Below are 19,289 nucleotides of genomic sequence, written 5' to 3'. Positions count from 1 at the left end.
GTAGCAATCTTTTTAGAAACTGTCCGAGCAAATGGCGATGGTGGATTTGTAATGTATTTTCTCAGATTGTTGTTGTGGGGGGGCGGGGGGGGGGGGTTGCAGAAAAGTATCTTATGGATCAATTTTTTTGAATAACCATTGTCTATAAGGGTTTTTGATATGTGGGATAGTTCATCTTTGAGATCTTTATCATCTGTAGTGATGCGAGACGCCCTATTTTTTAGCATGTGTACAATGCGTAGTTTTTGAGAAATGTGGTGTGAAGATGTGAAGTGCAAGTATCGACCTGTGTTGGTTGGTTTGCGATAGACTGCAAGGCTGATATGTCCATCTCTTTGTTTCTTAATTAAAGTATCCACGAATGGTAATTGTTTGTCCTTCTCAAGTTCCGAGGTGAACTTTATTTTGTGATGGAGTTGATCTTGGTAAGAAAATCAAAAAGATCTTTTTCTGTGTTTTTCCATACAATAAAAATGTCATCCACGTACCTCCACCACACTGTGGGTTTAGGGTCTAATTGAGATAAAATGTCACTTTCCAGTTTCTTCATAAAGTGATCTGCTCCATAAGTTTGATGTACGCGTTCTTCTATATTTGTAAAAAATATAATTGCATTCGGTTCATTCCTTCATGAACAGTTGTGTTTAAGTTGTTTTGTATCTCTTTTATTCACCATGAAGAAGCGAAACAGCTAAGTTGGCGAAACTTGTGGGTGTTTCTTACTTAATATCAATTAAAATCCTTCGGCCAATATAAAACCCAGTTTATGTCAATTTTCTTGTTTAGATGGTCGAAAATAACATAGAATCATCATTAAATGTTCACTATCATACAGTTCTCTTTATGGGGAAACTGGAAAATGACATTTTGTCTCAATTAGGCCCTACACCTACAGTTTGGTGGAGGTACGGATGACATTTTTATTGTATGGAAAAACACAGCAAAAGATCTTTTTGATTTTCTTACCAAGATCAACTCCTTCCATCACAAAATAAAGTTCACCTTGGAACTTGAGAAGGATAAATAATTACCATTCCTGGATACTTTAATTAAGAAACAAAGGATGGACATATCAGCCTTGCGGTCTATCACAAACCAACCAACACAGGTCGATACTTGCACTTCACATCTTCGCACCACATTTCTCAAAAATTAAGCATTGTATACATGCTAAAAAATAGGGCGTCTCGCATCACTATAGATGATAAAGATCTCAAAGATGAACTATCCCACATATCAAAAATCCTTATAGACAATGGTTATCCAAAAAAATTGATCCATAAGATACTTTTCTGCGACCCCCCACCCAACACCCACTCAGAACAGCAATCTGAGGAAATTCTTTACAAATCCACCATTGCCATTCCTTATGCTGGAACAGTTTCTAAAAAGATTGCTACACTCCTCAAGCCACATGAAATACGAGTGACTTTTAAACCTTTAAAGACTATCGACCATTTTTTAAGATCTGCAAAAGACAGTCATGCCGTCTTCAAATATGGCGGTGTCTATAACATCCCCTGTTCATGTGAATTAAATTACATTGGACAGACCTCAAGAAGTTTCGAAATTAGAAAAAAAGAACATGTAGGAGATGTAAACAATAACAGAGTAGACAATTCCGAGTTAGCCCTTCATTTCCCAAGGACAAACCATACCATCGAATGGGACAAAAGTTCAATGCCCTATTGAAAGGAAGATTTCCACTCCCGATACATAAAAGAAACCATAACAGTCATCCGTTCTAAACACAACCTCAATAGAAACCAAGGATTAATTCTAGCTGATATTTGGAAGATCCTCATAAGATCATTAAACATGCCAGAGTGAAATTTTGCTGCTAATTACAGAACGTTCCTGCATAACAACAGTTTACATCATACACGCTCTATGCATTTGATATACGTATTCTTCTGTATTTGTAAAAAATACAATTGTATTCTGTTCATTCCTTCATGAATAGTTTTGTATCTCTTTTATTCACCCTGAAGAAGCCAAACAGCTAAGTTGGCGAAATTTGTTGGTATTTCTTACTTAGTATCAATTAAAATCCTTCGGCCAATATAAAACCCAGTTTATGTCAATTTTCTTACATTTAGATGGTCAAAAATAACATAGAATCATCATTAAATATACACTATCTGTTGATCTGTATAATGTCGTTATAATTGTAATGTTCTAAATTGCTTTTCTCTTGGCAACTTGTAGTACAGTAGCTCCCCCTTATCTGCAGAGGGTACTTTCCAAGACCCTCAGCAAATATCTGAAATCCCAGATAGTGTTGAACGTATATATACTGTTTTTTTTCCTATACATACATACATACATACCTATGATAAAGTTTAATTTATAAATTAGGCACAGTAGGAGATTAACAATGACTAATAATGAAATAGAACAATTACGAGGGTGGTCTAAAAATTTCTCGGCTTCGACCATAGATGGCATCACTATCAGCAAGATTTTTTTTTCTAAGTTGGTACATCTGTCATAAGCATCCATGTGAAATTGGAAGTCATTCTATCAAGTAGTTCGTTTTAAACAGCTGTCTGAACCAAAAGTGTTGTCTGTATCCCTTGAAATGGATGAAATTGAGTATCGTGCAGTTATAAAATTCTTTGTAAAAGAAGGGTTAACGCCAAAAGAATTCATTCAAAGTTCATAAAAGTTTATGGGCAATCTTCTCCTTTATTTTTGCAATTAAGAAATGAGCTTCCAAGTTTAAAAGTGATCACACCAGCCTTGAAGGATGTCCAAAAAAGTGTAACAACACCAGAAATCATTGATCAAGTGCATCATACGGTATTGGATGACCGGTAAGTTAAAGTGCGTGAAATTGCTGAGACTATAGTCATTTCAAAAGAATGTGTAGGGTATATTTTGCATGAAGAATTGCAAATGAAAAAACTTTGCGCAAGATGGGTGCCATGCTTGCTCACAGCAGATCAAAAAACGCACTCGCATGAAAATCTCTGAACAGAGCTTAGAGCACTTTAATAAGAATAAATCTGATTTTGTGCATCGATTTATTACTATGGATGAGACTTGGATTCACCATTACACACCAGAATCCAAACAGCAATCTAAACAGTAGACAGAAGCTGGTTGTTCAGCACCAAAGAGGACAAAGTCAGGTCTATTGGCAGGAAAGGTCATGTCATTGGTGTTTTTGGATGCTAAAGGCATTTTGTTTATTAATTATCTTGAAAAGGATAAAACAATAACTGGGAAATATTATTCCGATCTTTTAACCAGACTAGAGAAAAGACTGTTTGCAGAAGAAAAAAAATCATATTTCATCAGGACAATGCACTCGACCACAAAGATGTTTTGGCAATGGGAAAATTAAGGGATCGGCACTATGAATTGTTGGAATATCTGCCCTATTCCCCAGATTTGGCTCCCTCTGACTTCTATCTCTTCCCAAAGCTAAAAATGTTCCTCACTGGTCAACATTTTTCTTCAAATCAAGAAGTGATTGCAGCTGTAGAGGGGTATTTTGCAGATCTTACTGAGAACTACTACAGGAACGGGATAATGGCACTGGATCATCGCCGGAATAAATTTATTAGTCTTAAGGGAGATTATGTTGAAAAATAAAAATAATTTTGAAATTATACATTTTTTTTTCATTGTTATGCCAAGAACTTTTCAGACCACCCTCATATAACAATATACTGTAATAAAAAGTTATGTGAATGTAAATGGATTCTTAGCTACCTCTGCATATGATCTTTTTCTTTCCTTATGAAGTCAAGAACTTCCACTTACCTCACAACTTCAGGAGGTATATATATATATATGTTAAGGTTACCATGGATGTGAAGTGCATATTAAAATTGTAATAGTATTGATATTACATTGAAATGTATGAGGAGTGAACCTTTTACGGCTTCTCTTTGGCATATCTGAATTGCTAACATCACTACTCTTAAACTTCAGTATAACAGAGAGGACAAGATCCTCGATAAACTCACGAGTAAAATACTAAAACAAGCAAGAACATACCAAACTAATGACATCTTCTCCAAAGAATTTACACTAAGTGAACTAAATTCATCAATTGAGAAAACTACACCTAATAAATCTCCTAGTAATGATCTTATCTTTGGTCATATGGTCAAACACCTTGGCAAAAATGCCAAAGAACAACTTCTTGACATTTTCAATACCTCTTGGCGAACAGGCAAACTTCCAAAAGAATGGAAAAAATCAGTTATTGTACCCATCCTGAAACCTGACAAAAATGCCACAGAATGTCAAAAGCTTTAGACTTATCGCATTAACTAGCATACTGTGTAAAATTACTGAAAGAATTATACACTCCAGGCTCATGCACTGGCTGACAAAAAATAAGAAAATTAACTACTACCAAACTGCCTATAGAGCCCGTCATTCGACAACAGATCAATTATTCCACTTCTGCCAAACGATAATAGACTCATTTCAGGAAATACCAACAAAAAAAAAAAAAAAAAAAAAAGGCAACTGCCATATTCCTTGATATGACTGCTGCTTTCGATCGTGTTTGGATCAAAAAATTAATACAAACAGTACATGATATTGGAATTAGAGGAAATGCTTTAATCTGGATTGCTGATTTCATTAGAGGAAGAAAGATCAAGATCAATGCCGCAATATCAGGGAGCAGAGAACCTGGGCTAGTGTTCCCCAGGGCTCAGTACTCAGTCCCTTACTATTCCTTTTATATGTCAATAACATTCATCCCTACCTTACAGAAGACTCAAAAGTAGCTTGCTACGCAGATGATATAGCCATCTGGTGCTAAAACACTAGTGCTAAAATCAGAGAATCAGAGGAGATTCTAAAGAAATCCATGAGAGGATTAGAAAAATGGTCAGATGAACTTAAACTAAAAATCAACCCAGACAAAACTAAACTAAGCATCTTTAGTACAGACAGGAAAAATAGACATTCCTACTATCCCAAAGTCAGGATCAACAACAACTACTCTTACCCTTTGGGACCATTATCGAGTAAAATAAGGGTTACCTGAATACAAGCACTCGTGATACTGTGACAGTCAGTCTGATAACTGAGATGGCTATGAAGTGACTAATAAGTGGGTGCCGTATACAGTACAGTGTTGATATGCTTGACAAAAGGACGATTCGCATCCCTGGCAGGACAATGTGAGATTTAATCATGCTACTCAGAATGGTGCACATTAAAACTTATGAATTGTTCATTTCTGGAATTTTCCATTTGACATTGTCAGACTTGGGTTGACTGCAGATAAGGGGAGACTACTGTATGCCTTTTTCTAGACCTACAAAAGTGAAATACAGCTCCTTGTTATATTCCCCTGTTTGTGACATCACCTATTTGATTTGAATCAAGCTTGTTTTTTTCTAACTTTTCTTCAACAATTGTTCTTCTGTGCAGCACTCAATAGTAGGAAAAAATTTTTCATATTTCTCATAGAGTAGATGTGTATTATGGTGAACACTACTCTAAAGGTTTGTACTGAAACGAACTGGGAAAGTCCCAGCCTGGATCCCATAAACCAATGCCATTTTAAATTCACTATTACAAACATTAAAAGCTTAAAATCTTCACCATAGCAAACTGAATTTCCTGTCAAATGATGTCACAATCAGGAGACTAAAATGGTGAGAAATATAATAAGTAAATTGCTGCAAATATAATAGAAGAAAATTGTGAGAAATAGAACAGAGGAAATGATGAAAAATCATACACCGAAGATAGAATACATAGAATTTAATATAAAAATTAAATTTCTAAATCAGAAATTTAGAATTCTTTTACTAATAGATAAGGTCTTTCAAATACAAAATGAGCTGCTAACACAAAATAAGTTTCACGACTTAAACTTCGAATTAAAGAAATTAAAAAGTAAATGCTGTATGGTGTGCAGTGTTCTTTACTTTACAATTCTAAGAGAACAGTATCAACTTATGCTGGTATACTTAAGCCTGTGTCCAATCATGAAGCTAACTAATGCAGACTAATGTTCATCATTTCTTTTCCCTTCCTCTTTGTACATGGAGGTTACTAAGCTGACTGCCACTGAAATTTTCTGGTTATTTTTGATTTCAATGGAACAAACTACACATCTTATTTAGTTTATTATGAATATTTTGGGTAAGGGACATTAATTTTTAAGACAATGTAACATTTCAAAATTTAACCTGGCATTAGTAAGGTGGGGTGGTGTCACAGAATCCAAAGATTTTAAATTGACTACAACTTTTTAACAACGCATGGCAGTGAGTCATGCCTCAGTTCAGCTTCCCCTTTCATAACCCATTACTCGACACCATAGACAACAGGCTGTTGCGCGCAACCAAGTTTAGTGTGGGACCCCCACCTTACCACTTTTGTTACATTTTCCCACCTTACTAACGCCTTGTTAAACATTAATTCTGGATTTTCACTTTTATCATTTCATGTTCTAGTTCTTTTGTCTCCCACTATTATTTGCATTTGTATTTTTTCATGTTTTCATTTTGTGTACTTATGTATGTTTCCTTCTGTTTTCTTTGTCCTTTGTCGGAAGTTCATTTTTCACTTGGTTAGACTATAATAAATTATTTAGTTTAATCCTTTATCCAAGTGTATACAAACAAAGTTTGTGCCTGAAAATATCTTCAGGACTGAGGTAAGGTAGTGCAACACCAGGCAACTCCAAGCAATAAAGGATTGTTCGGAGTTGCCTAAATGAAACCAGTCTGGGTAGTGGTCCTTCCCTTAATGCATAGCAGTATACATGTCTGCAAGGAGATGTGCTTTGCATTATGGGAGATACTGAGACGAGTGATGAGAGCTTGGTCCACCTTTACTCGGAGTTGCCTGGCATTGCACTACCTTACCTCAGTCCTGAAGATATTTTCAGGCGCAAACTTTGTTTGCATACACTTGGATAAAGGATTAAACTAAATTTATTATTTGTCCTATGTCCTGAGTTTTTTTTTTTTTTTTTAATATCCTGTGATTTCCTTTATTACATTTTTCATGGGTTATTTTGTGTTATTTTCAGTGATTTCTTTTGTTTTATGGAAATAGAGTGTGATGGTTAGCATTTTTTTCATAAGCTCACTGTAGTGAACCTTGTGTTCTAACGAAGTGTTCTCTGTTCCTAGATGTTCCTTACAGTGATCATCTCCTGTATTTACTTTTATTTTCTTTTTTTGTAGTTGAGTACTGTGAGTGCTTTACTCCAGTCATCTAGAATTCAGTGATCCACAATCATTTTTGAGAATTCAGAATTGAGGCCTTTTGAATTATGCAATGTAGTTGCCTTTAAACTTTTATACCTTCATATTCTGTGAAGTTTCTGTCTAATGTGCAGCTGTTTGTTCAAGAAATAGGTATATAATGCCGGCCTGGTTGGCCGAGTGGTTAGTATATCTGCTCTCCAGCCAAAAGGCTGCAGGTTCAAATCCTGTTGTGGGCATGGTTGTTTTTGATTGTCTGTGAAAATACTAGTGGTGGTGGTCAGTATATGGCATTGGTGTAGATGATGTGGATGAGGTTGAATGGTGGAGACTGAGATTTGTAGATTAGGTGCCTTCCCTCGATGAGTCTTTGGACTCCCTGGAGGTGTCAAATAATATTAATAAAGCCTTCAGGTTTCTGATGAGGGTTCTACCTCAAATATTTATATGTACTCCTGGTTGCATTCTTCTTATTGAATGATTTTTACCCTCTTCTTTTCGCTCACTGTTTATATAATTAAAAAAGCTTTCAAAGTGATAGTTGCCACAGACACCCAGAATACTTTTATCTTCAGTTTTTTATTAGCCTCCACAACCTTTAAAATCATTTTGTGATATGTATCTTCTGTATTCTTTCCAAACTCTTCCTGATATAATTTCTTTTTTCCAGAACACTTCTTGATCCACTAGGAAGTTTGCTTTTTTATCCTTTTGGCCAACTTCACCACATACTTTCCTAGTTGAATTAATCAATATTTTCTTCAGCTATTTTTATTGAGATTGCAAGGTTTGGTTCTTGATTTTTTTTTTTTTTCTCTTTTTTTTCTTGAATAATATTTGAGCCTACAGTTTGCATCCATAAACGGTCTAACATTAATTTTTTTTAAAAACTTTTGTATGGGAGTGGAATTGTTGCTCCTGAAGTATAAGTAACTTATTTTGTATTTTATTTGAGAATATTACTTTACCTTATTAATTCTCTTGTTTAAACTTAAGGTTATGCTATTTAATCCCTGAAGATGTAAATCCTACGATTTACGAAACTTGTCGGGAACTATTATTTCAGTATTTTGTATAACTGAATAATAAAAAAATGTGGTGTAATCACTGAAATATATCTTTTGATTACTTTACCTTTTTTTTTTTTTTTTTTGTAAACAGGTGTGGAATTGCCTAAAGCTATTGTCAGCATGGCACCAATACATGGACAAACAGTCATGAAAAAGACTACGTTGTTGGGTGATTTGAGTTTGCAGAATTTTATTCAGTGCACTGTGTGTGAAATGTCGTTATTGAGAAAATTAAAGGATATGTGGAAGGAAATTGAAACTGGAGAGAGAGAGAGAATATTAAGTGTTTCAAAAATGAGTGTCTGTTAGGTGACGGGAGCACAGCAAATATCAGTAGAGTGGACAGCACCAATGATAAAAAAAGTGCACGCACACACAGGGGTATTAGAAATAAGTCTTACTACTGTGGTATAGGTGATAGTAATATCGTCATATTTATTCAGGTTATGAGAGTATACAGAGGATTTGAAATAGTAAGTCATCGCTATATACTTTTGACTAGGATAAATATTAATATCATGTTATTATTATTATTATTATCATCATCATATAGGCACCTACATGGAGTCTGGAGACTCATTGCGAGAGACCCAGTCTATCCACACAATTTATAGTCCTCACGCCCCCCCTGCTAAGCACACCTTCATTCAACTTCCAGGGATGACCCATTGTTCTAATCTCTCTAGACAAGTGTTGAAACATTTCCCATGCATCAATCCTATAAAACCCTTTAAACAACTTAAATGTTTCTATCATGTCCCCTCTTTTGTTCCTATCAACCAACTTCTATAATCCACACACCCTCAATCTATCCTCATAGGCAACATTCCATAGTCCACTCACCTCTGAATACTCTACTGCTTCCTCATCCCCAAGAAACTCAGGTGACCAGACATGAGCACAGTAATCCAAATGTGGGCATATCAAGGCCTTATAAAGAGAAATAACTTCTTATCTCTCCATGTTACTATGTTCTTCAATAGACAAGTAATGTTATGGACTACCTTAGCAACATGTCCTCTAAACTTGAACTCTCTGCAAACCATCACCTATAAATCTCTAGCTTCATCTATTTCCCAGAGTACAGTGCCATCAATGTGATATATGGCTTGTAATCTATTTTTACCAAAATGCATAACTTTACATTTCTCAACATTAAACTGACACCATTAACTTTCGCCCATATTGTCCTGCAAGCCCCCTACATTGCCTTGATTAACTATTACTCTATCTAATTTTGCATATCAGCAAAACAACTGAATATTTCCTTTGGTTTTCCTATATCATTTATGTACAAATGAAACAGCAATGGTCCCAGCAGTGAACCCTGCCCCTCCATATACCACTTTTTCATATCTGTCCAGCAACCACCCTCTTATCCACTTAACCAGTATCAAATGAACAGCCATCCTCCTTCTTGTCTCCTATTCTTTTTGGCTACAATTCATCCACTATCATCAGCAGTACTCACCCCCCCCCAATCTTCTCTATCTTTCCTGAAAATACTAAATCCTTCACATTCTATCCCTGTAACTTATCATCTGATGTTAAAATAGAGGATAATGAAATGGATTTTATAAAGAACTTGCATGCTTGAATGTTTTCCTTCATAGGACAAAGCTGGAAATTGAAAAATTGCAGAAGCAGCAAAAGAAGCAGGGCTGAAAAGAGAAAGTAGCAGACAGTCTGAAGGAATAATAAAGACTGACTGAACAAACAAGAAAAACAAGGAGAAAATTATGTGTGGAGACTCGGTAATCAGGGGAGTACTTAAAGAAAGTGTAACAAAATTGTGTTTTCCAGGTGCAAAAATTCATGATATTAGCCATGCCATCCAGATGCAAAAAGGTAAGTCGAAGGAAATGATTGTCTTGGTTGGTACAAATGATTTGAGAGACGAGAAGTGTTCTATGAGGAAGGATGTAAAGGAATTGTTAGAAGGGACAAAACTGAAGAGCAAGAAGGTGAAGATTGTGTCTCCTACCACGCTATGATAGAGGTTAAACTGAGGAGGGGTAGGGGGGGGATGTTGATAGTCATTGAGTCTATGCATAGATTATGCAGAAGGAATGATATAGGATTTGTGGATCTGTGGTCTGTGTTTGATGGAAGGAAAGGTTTGTACAATGCTGATGGACTGCATCTAAATGGTTTTGGTGTTAAGTGCCTAAAGAGAGAGAGAGAGAGAGCTTTGTTCACTGAGCATGCTGAATGGAAATTCAGGGAAACTTAAGCAAATAGGATGGAAGCAAGTGAAGTTTGTCTTAAGGCACCCATGAAGCAAGTGAGTGTGAGAATGACTAAGTGAAGAAAAGCAAAAATGTTGGATAGGGTAGGTTATTCAGAAAGTAAATGTGGGTATGGGCCTAAAGGGATGCTTCAGTTTCTATATACTAATGCCAGAAGTATCAGGAAAAAGATGGAGGAATTTTTGACATTGGTTAATGCAACCTCTTCAAAAGTTATAGGCATTAATGAGACTTGGCTAACATCAGATGATATAGTTACAGGGATAGAATGTGAAGGGTTTAGTATTTTCAGGAAAGATAGAGAAGATGGGGGGGGGTGAGTACTGCTGATGATAGTGGATGAATTGCAGCCAAAAAAGAATAGGAGACAAGCAGGAGGGTGGCTGTTCATTTGATACTGGTTAAGTGGATAAGAGGGTAGTTGCTGGACAGATATGAAAAGCGGTATATGGAGGGGCAGGGTTCACTGCTGGGACCATTGCTGTTTCATTTGTATATAAATGATATAGGAAATAACCTGAATGGAAATATTCAGTTGTTTTGCTGATATGCAAAATTAGATAGAGTAATAGTTAATCAAGGCAATGTAGAGGGCTTGCAGGACAAATTAAATAGGCTGTCAATATGAGTGAAAGTTAATGGGTGTCAGTTTTTTAGTGTTGAGAAATGTAACGTTATGCATTTTGGGAAAAATAGATTACAAGCCACGTATTACATTGACGGCACTGTACTCTGGGAAATAGATGAAGCTAGAGATTTATGGGTGATGGTTTGCAGAGAGTTAAAGTTTAGAGGACATGTTGCTAAGGTAGCCCATAACATTACTTGTCTATTGAAAAACACAGTAACATGTAGAGATAAGAAGTTATTTTTCTTTATAAGGCCTTGATATGCCCACATCTGGATTACTGTGCTCATGTCTGGTCATGAGCACAGTAATCACAGTTCATGGGAAATGTTTCAACACCTGTCTAGAGGGATTAGAACAATGGGTCATCCCTGAAAGTTGAATGAAGGTGTGCTTAGTAGGGACATGAGGACTATAAATTGTGTGGATAGACTGGGTCTCTTGCAATGAGTCTCCAGACTCCATGTAAGTGCCTATATGATAATAATAATAACATGGTATTAATTTTTATTCTAGTCAAAAGTATATAGTATATACTATTTCAAATCCTCTGTATACTCTTGTAACCTGAATCAATATGACGATATCACTATCACCTATACCACAGTCGTAAGACTTATTTCTAATATGCCCCCCCCTCTCTCTTTCTCTCTTCCTGTGTATGTGTGTTCATGCACTTTTTTTTGTGAGAACATGACTAATCCATGTTCTGACTTTGCTCTTTTCTGCACTGCCATTCTGTGTCTGGTATTCATTTTCTACTCTGCTATTCAGACCTCCAAGAACCATTTTCTTTTTTTTATTATTTTTTTATTATTTTTTTTTTTTTATATGCCATTTGTTATATAAAACCAAATACTTCTCACAAAAGATAACTGAGACAGCTGAAGAAATCCTTGGATACAAAAGGAAAATAAACATGGATAACCAATAATATTTTGGACTTATGCGACGAAAGAAGATATTTGAAATATCATATTAATAGCGGTGATAATAGAGAACAATATTACTAAGATTATTAAAAAAGAAATCAAACCTGCTAGAAACTTATGGATATTAGATGAACGCAAAAATATAGAAGAGGACTTAAATAAAAATAATTCTAAAAGTGCTTTTCAAATTATCAATAAGTTAACCAAACCTTTTACTGCAAGTAATTGGAGCATAGAAGATGAAGATGGAACTCCTATCGTGGATAACCAGAAAATAGTTGATAGGTGGAAATGTTACGCAACCAAGCTTTTTGAAAAGGACCCTCAACTGACTGACGATATTTTGGACGGAATTTTGCCAGGAGGTTCGGAGAAAGGAGAGTTCGCAATATTAACAGAAGTCATTGCAGCAGTTAGCTCCTCAAAAATAGGGAAATCACCGGGAATTGATTTGTTACAATGGAACTGATACGCGAAGGAGGTGACATCATCATAGATACCTTGCTAAATTTATTCCAGGATGTATGGAACACAGAGACTTGGCCCTCAGATTGGCAGACTTCTGTCCTTGTACTTATTCCTAAAAAGGGAAACAGCAATAAATGTAGAAACTATAGAACAATAAGCCTTATTAATATTATCAATATTATTCATCCAAGCAAAATCCTGTTATAAATACTATTGTCAAGAATTGAAAAGAAAATAGAAAGCAGACTATCAGATGAACAAGCAGGTTTCCGGAAGTCCAGAAGTACAATCGACCATATTTTTACAATACACATACTAGGCGAAAAATACATAGAACATAACAAAATAATCTGTCACAACTTTTTAGACCTTCAAAACGCTTTTGACTCAATATGGCATGAGGCATTATGGAAAATTTAAGAACATTATGGTATTGAAACAAAATCATTAGGATCATTAAATTTCTTTATTTCTCATCTGGTATGAGAATTGAAATTAAAAATTACAGCAGTGAGCCATTTCGGGCAGAACGTGGGGTAAGACAGTGATGCATCTTGTCCCCCTCTTCTTTTTAATTGTTTTTCTGGAATATGTCATAGATGAAGATCTTCATGAATATGACACTGGAATAGTAGTTAGCAGACTAAGAATAAATAACTTACATTTTGCAGACGATATCGATCTTCTGGCAGAAAGTGAAGAAGAATTACAAGAGATAACCAGCCGCGTTTTCGGAACATTAAAAAAAATATGGATTATACATTATAGTAAATTTAGTTTAATCCTTTATCCAAGTGTAGACAAACAAAGTTTGCTCCTGAAAATATCTTCATGACTGAGGCAAGGTGGTACATCTGTTGGCATCTCGTTGCAAAGGTGGACCAAGCTCTCATCTCTCCTTGTCTTAGTATCTCCCATAATGCAAAGCACATTTCTTTGCAGACATGTATAATGCTATGCATTAAGGGAAGGGCCACTACCAATGGTAGTGGTCCTTCCCTTAATGCGCCTCAGTCATGAAGATATTTTCAGGAGCAAACTTTGTTTGCCTACACTTGGATAAAGGATTAAACTAAATTTATTATAGTCTAACCTAGTGCAAAATAAACTTCCAACATGGATTATACATAAACCTACAAAAAACAAAAACAATGATAACCTCAAAATCCGACATTGAATTCTTAAAGATACAAATTGGCAATTAACAAATTGAGAATGTAAACAAGTTCACTTATCTTGGAAGCACGTTGAGTCAAAATGGTCGTTCAAAAACCGACATTAAATACCGAATTGCTAAGGCAACCGTGGTCCTACAGAAGTTAAAACCATTGTGGGGAAATAACAGAATAGCAATCACAACCAGACTAAGACTAATTGACACCTTGGTGAATTCTATCCTCTTGTATGGTTGTGAGGCCTGGACTTTATTGAGGGAACATGAGAGGAGACTCCTGTCTTTTGAAATGAAAACTTACAGAAGACTTTTGAAAATTCCCTATACCGCTCACGAAACCATGTTCGAAAACTGATTGATTCAATAGATGGGAGAAGAAGGGAAAATATTCTGACAGTCATCAGAAGAAGACAGATGAAATGGTTCGGTCATGTGGAGAGGGCTAATGGCATTCCAAAGCAAGCACTAGAAGAAATCGTTCCTGGACCAAGGGATAGGGGCCAACCTCGATTAAAATGGACAAATTCCTCCATTTCTCAACTGACATCAAGAACAAGAGACCGAGATGATTGGAGGAGGCTAACAAAGAATATCACCTACCAGCCATGAATGACCCAGTGGTCCATCTAGGACTATGGGAGAGAAGAAGAACAACAACAACAAAATAGCCACGAAAATATACCACAAACCCACGCATATCGGGAACTACCCCCATTTCAGTTCATACCATCCATATTCAGTTAAAAAATCAGTCATCCTATCACAATTTATAAATGCTTACAAATTCTCAACTAACCGTAATTACCTCAGCACGGAATTAAAGAATTTAACGCAGATTTTTAAAAATCACAACTATCCCACACAACTAATAAATTATGCAAACAGAGCAGCAAAAACCCATCAAAACAACCAAAACAGATTTCCCAACATGAAAGGTTATCAAACTGCCCTACATCCAAAACACATACAAAGCACACAAATACATTTTCAAACACATGGACAGTAAACTAGTATTCACCATGAACCAAAAATTAGCAACTCTCTTAAAACCCACTAAATATCTCACACACACAAAGAAATATTAGAACACCTACACAGATTCTACCATCAGGTCTTGATGGGCTAGACTACAAGAACACTTCTACAATTGTAACATCCCTATTCCAGAACATTTAAACACAAAAAAAATGCGACATCAAAAAGAAAAATAGAATACAGAGTACAGGGAAGACAGAAATAGCAGTCCATGCCCTAGAACAGAACAGAACAGAACATACCCTGCAAATTGACAAGGCGATGCCATAATAATAGACAAACAAGGCAACGAACCAATGCTTAGAATATCGGAAACAACTGCCATAAAATGCGACAAAAACTCAATCAACGTCCACTGACCCTACCTAATTTCCGAGTGTTGGAAGCTCCACAACATAAAAATTAGGTCACAACTCTGACCAATAAGCAACACAAGCTCCCTTAAAGCAGATACACCAAGCTTTATGACATAGCCCTACACTTATCCTGAAATGTTCTGATGTAACACAATCGAAAAGGCTCGCACCCCCATTAACGCTCTTCTCCGCCCCTGTTTCCCATAAAACCCTTCCCCAAAGAAGCGCCCTTAAATATAATAATATATATATATATATATATATATATTATTTTTTTAAAAAATTGGCTTTCTAATCAATCTTCCCACCTTGCCTCAAACATCCCCCCACGTTTCCTAACCTCCCCAAAATTTCTTCCTCTATTAGTTTACATATATTTACCCTTAAAATACACTTATAATACCCTAAGAATTCTTGAGTAAAAAGCCAATGTATTTAAAATAGGGGACACTCCTAAACGAAAACAGGTAAAAATAATGAAAACTTACATTTCTGCAATTCTTCTGTTCTTGTAAATAATTTTTATAGAAATATATATATATATATATATATATATATATTGTGAATAATTTATTTTGTGTTATTTAAGATTAAATGTTTTGTTTTATATAGATCTGACTGTCATAATAAGGCGATTACACGATGCATTTGTCGTGTTGGCCGCCAATCTTCAGACTTGTCATCAAACTGTACAGGTATGTATATATTTTCCCTCTCCCTCAGTGGAGTACATGCTTATATATATTATGTATCATCTGTGTATTATGTATTTTTTGCAGTGGTTAAAGGGAATCGGTCAATAGAAGAATCCACAATCATTTAATATTATTTTGTTCCATGTAAATACAAAATACTTCAATTTCCTGATTAAGTGGCACCAGTTGCTTGGTTTCGTCTGGTGATATATATATAAACTATTTAATATTATTTTTCCCCCTTTTTTTTGATAGAGAAATATACCTTTACATTCAAAATTTAAATACAGTGATATTTTTGAAGATGATTGTAAATAATTTCCACTTCTTGAAAATTGGAAAATATTTGCAATCAATTTGTTTTAGATGTGTTAGTCTCAGTGCAATTTTTTGTTACTTATCTTTATTTGGGATGTAATGTGTCTGAATACATGATTGAAAACGTTTTATGCTCAGTCTCTATATCAGAGCTTCCAGACTATCTAAAGAAATAATAATAATAAATAAAATTTTAAAAAATGCTTAGCAACCCATGGTACTAATGTACTATAGGTTTGTAACCTTTCATGGATGGGAGTGATATAAAAAAATTAAATAAATAAAAGCCATGTGTGATTATCTTTGGTTATTAGATAAGTTATTAAAGTTAACAGTGCTCCGAACTGCATTACGTAAGTTTAACATGAATGAGCACTGAACATGAAATAATAATGAAAAGTTACCAAAATCAAAAATATACCAGTATCAAGAATAAACATCTTAACTCCCATATGAACTTTTTTTTTCTCTTTCGCTTCAGATTCATATCAACGTGTGCCGATAAATCTTATGTATGAGTGATTATTAACCACTTTTTATAATGGTTCTCATAGTCTGTGTCCTTATTGTTGCAGTATTGAATAATGATTGGCTAAACATTTATAATCATCTTATTTTTATTATGATGTTTAAAGTGTTCATAGAATTTTTTGAGATATGGATTACCTCAGTAAATTCTGTAAACCTTGTTTCAAGAAATTTTTTGTAGGTTTGTAAAAGATCTCTGTGGGATTTTTTTTTCTATTTTTTATTATTTTTATTTTTTATTCATTTTTTACCTGGTCCAAAAATCTTGTTTAGGGACCAAACGTGGAGCTTTTTTTCAAGCCACTTCAGGCCTCCAATATGCAATGCAGTGATCTCACACTGGGCAATTGAATTAATCTCCTGCCTAAAGATCACAGACATGGCAGATTAGAACCTGCAGCATGTTCATTGGAGAGTAGATACATACCAATTGCTCAACCATACCAGCCATTCACCTTGCTCTTGTGCATATGAAAGAAAACGACTACCAAAAGTGTATAATTTATATGAACTCACTGAGTTCTTTACAGATCTTCTCATCTCCTATGTAAAATCCACATCCAGTGCTTTGTGAGGTATTATATCTGTTGTACAAAATGAAGACTCTTCATTTTGATGTTTAGTTATGCAGGATTCCCAGCCATATTGGAATTAAGGGAATTGAAATTGCAGCTGCTAGATCAGCTCATACTTTTTTTGATGTACTGTTTGACAGCTCCAGTTTATACAATCAAAGTGAATTACCTAATGGTGCAGGAAGTGCTTACAAACAAATTGCATGGGATTAATCCTAAACTTAAACATTAGCAGTCAAGTCAACATAGAACTGGAAGAGATGAGGTTGTTCTTGCTAGGCTCCACACAGGTCTTAGTCATCGTACACATTCTTATTTATTCTTATTCAATGGCGCTACAACCCCCCAAAAATCCAGAAAATATTAAAAGTTGTTAACTGCATCCCCCCCCCCCAGGTCATAACAAAGATTACACTAAATCTATCACCATTCCTTACATCTGGGGCATCTCTGAAAAGTTAACCAAAATCCTAAAAAAATATGACCTGACAACCTGTTACAAACCATATACGAAATTGGCATCTCTTGTCTGCTCCACCAAAGACCAGCCACTTCCCCTAGACCTACCTGGAGTATACCAGGTCCCTTGCAGCTGTAAACTGTCCTACTATCGCCAAACAGGCAGGACAGCTAATAGCAGGATATCCAAATACAAAAACTATATCTGGTTTCACCAATACAGCCATTCTGGGCTTGCAGACCATGCTCTGGATACCTGCCACAGAATACGCTGGAAGAAAGCCACTTTACTACACCGCAGCAAATATAAACATGAAAGATTGTTTATGGAATCAGCCAAATTTGGGAAGCTTGCATCATGAAAGCTTCAGCCCAACAAACAAGACGACCCAATTTACCCCGTTGGGGGGGGGGGGGGGGGGCACTTTTAGGACTCTATGAACAACGTTAGTTACTCTCTTCGGCCTCATTTGCTTGTTGTTAGTGCCTGCATGCACATATCATAGTTTTATGTTCCCATGAAGATGGTAATGTAACATTGCTGAAATATAGGAAGTATTGATTAAAGTTTTCTTTTAATTAATATTTAGTATATGTAATTTCCTGAAATAATTTAATAGTAATGATACTTTTGTTTTTTGACAGCATACAGCATGGAATACTGTTGCATAAATTGGAGAATATGGGATTGGATTATAAACTGTTGGCATGGATAAGAGGATGGCTGACTGACAGATATCAAAAAGTGGTATGGGAGATGTGAATCTTCAAGATTCAAGGTAACCAGTGGTGTGCCTGAAGGATCAGTCCTTGGTCCATTGTTATTCAATCTGTACATTAATGACATTGGAAAGGATTTGATTACCCTACCTATCTTTGCTGATGATGCAAAGATAGGTAGGGTTATCAGGAGGATGCTGATGTGCAGTACTTCTAAAATGATTTGAATATGGCTGGAATTGTGGGCATGCAAAAATTGCTGTCATTTCAATGTTAATAAATGTAAAGTCATGCACTTTTGGTGTGATTAGATATCCAATGTTATATTATATCGGTGGAATTATGCTTGAAGAAACTGATCAGGCTAACTGATCTTGGAGTTTTAGTAGACAAGAAGTTGAAGTTCAAGGATCATATAGCAAAAATCGTAAATACAAATAAGAGAATGATGGCGATGCTGAAACGAACTTTGACATCTAAAGATAAGGAAGTCATTTTGCCTCCATCATTGAGGCCTTGATAAGACCTCACTTGGACTATTGCATGCAGGTCTGATGTGCTGGTTTCCATGGTGATTCTGATACAGCAGAGAGAGAGAGCAAAGGAGAGTGGCAAAAATGATATCAGGATTGTGGAATACAGATTGAGAATTTGTAGGCTGCAGACACTAGCAAACAGGAGAAAGAGGGGTGATATGATTGAGTATGGAGGATGGGGGAATGGACAAGAGGACATCCATATGGAAGTTGAGAATGCATCCTGTCAAGAAAGGGGGGGGGTCTAGATTTTTCTTTCATAGAGTAGTGCGTGATTGGAATGGATTGCCATTGGATGTTTGTGTGCAAGTAGCGTGAATGAATTCAAGAATGGGTATGACAGCCGG

The 19,289-nt window shown here is 35.7% G+C and overlaps 1 protein-coding gene across 2 annotated transcripts in view; it reads left to right on the top strand.

Moving 5' to 3' along the window:
• Nup58 (nuclear pore complex protein Nup58) overlaps window positions 1-19,289 on the top strand; it is a 271,379-nt gene that overhangs the window by 194,230 nt on the left and 57,860 nt on the right. For both annotated transcript variants that reach the window (XM_090402967.1, XM_090402968.1), the window contains exon 9: window positions 15,724-15,806. In XM_090402967.1, coding sequence (XP_090259093.1) covers window positions 15,724-15,806 — 83 coding nt within the window. The remainder of the gene's footprint in view (window positions 1-15,723; window positions 15,807-19,289) is intronic.

The sequence above is a fragment of the Typopeltis vanoorti genome, chromosome 13 (genome assembly GCF_054136105.1).
Source record: "Typopeltis vanoorti isolate ZY-2024b chromosome 13, IOZ_Tvanoo_1.0, whole genome shotgun sequence".
In the NCBI taxonomy this organism is placed as follows: domain Eukaryota; kingdom Metazoa; phylum Arthropoda; class Arachnida; order Uropygi; family Thelyphonidae; genus Typopeltis; species Typopeltis vanoorti.
The sequence above is the reverse complement of the archived record's forward strand: the minus strand, read 5'-3'. Positions and strand labels throughout refer to the sequence as shown.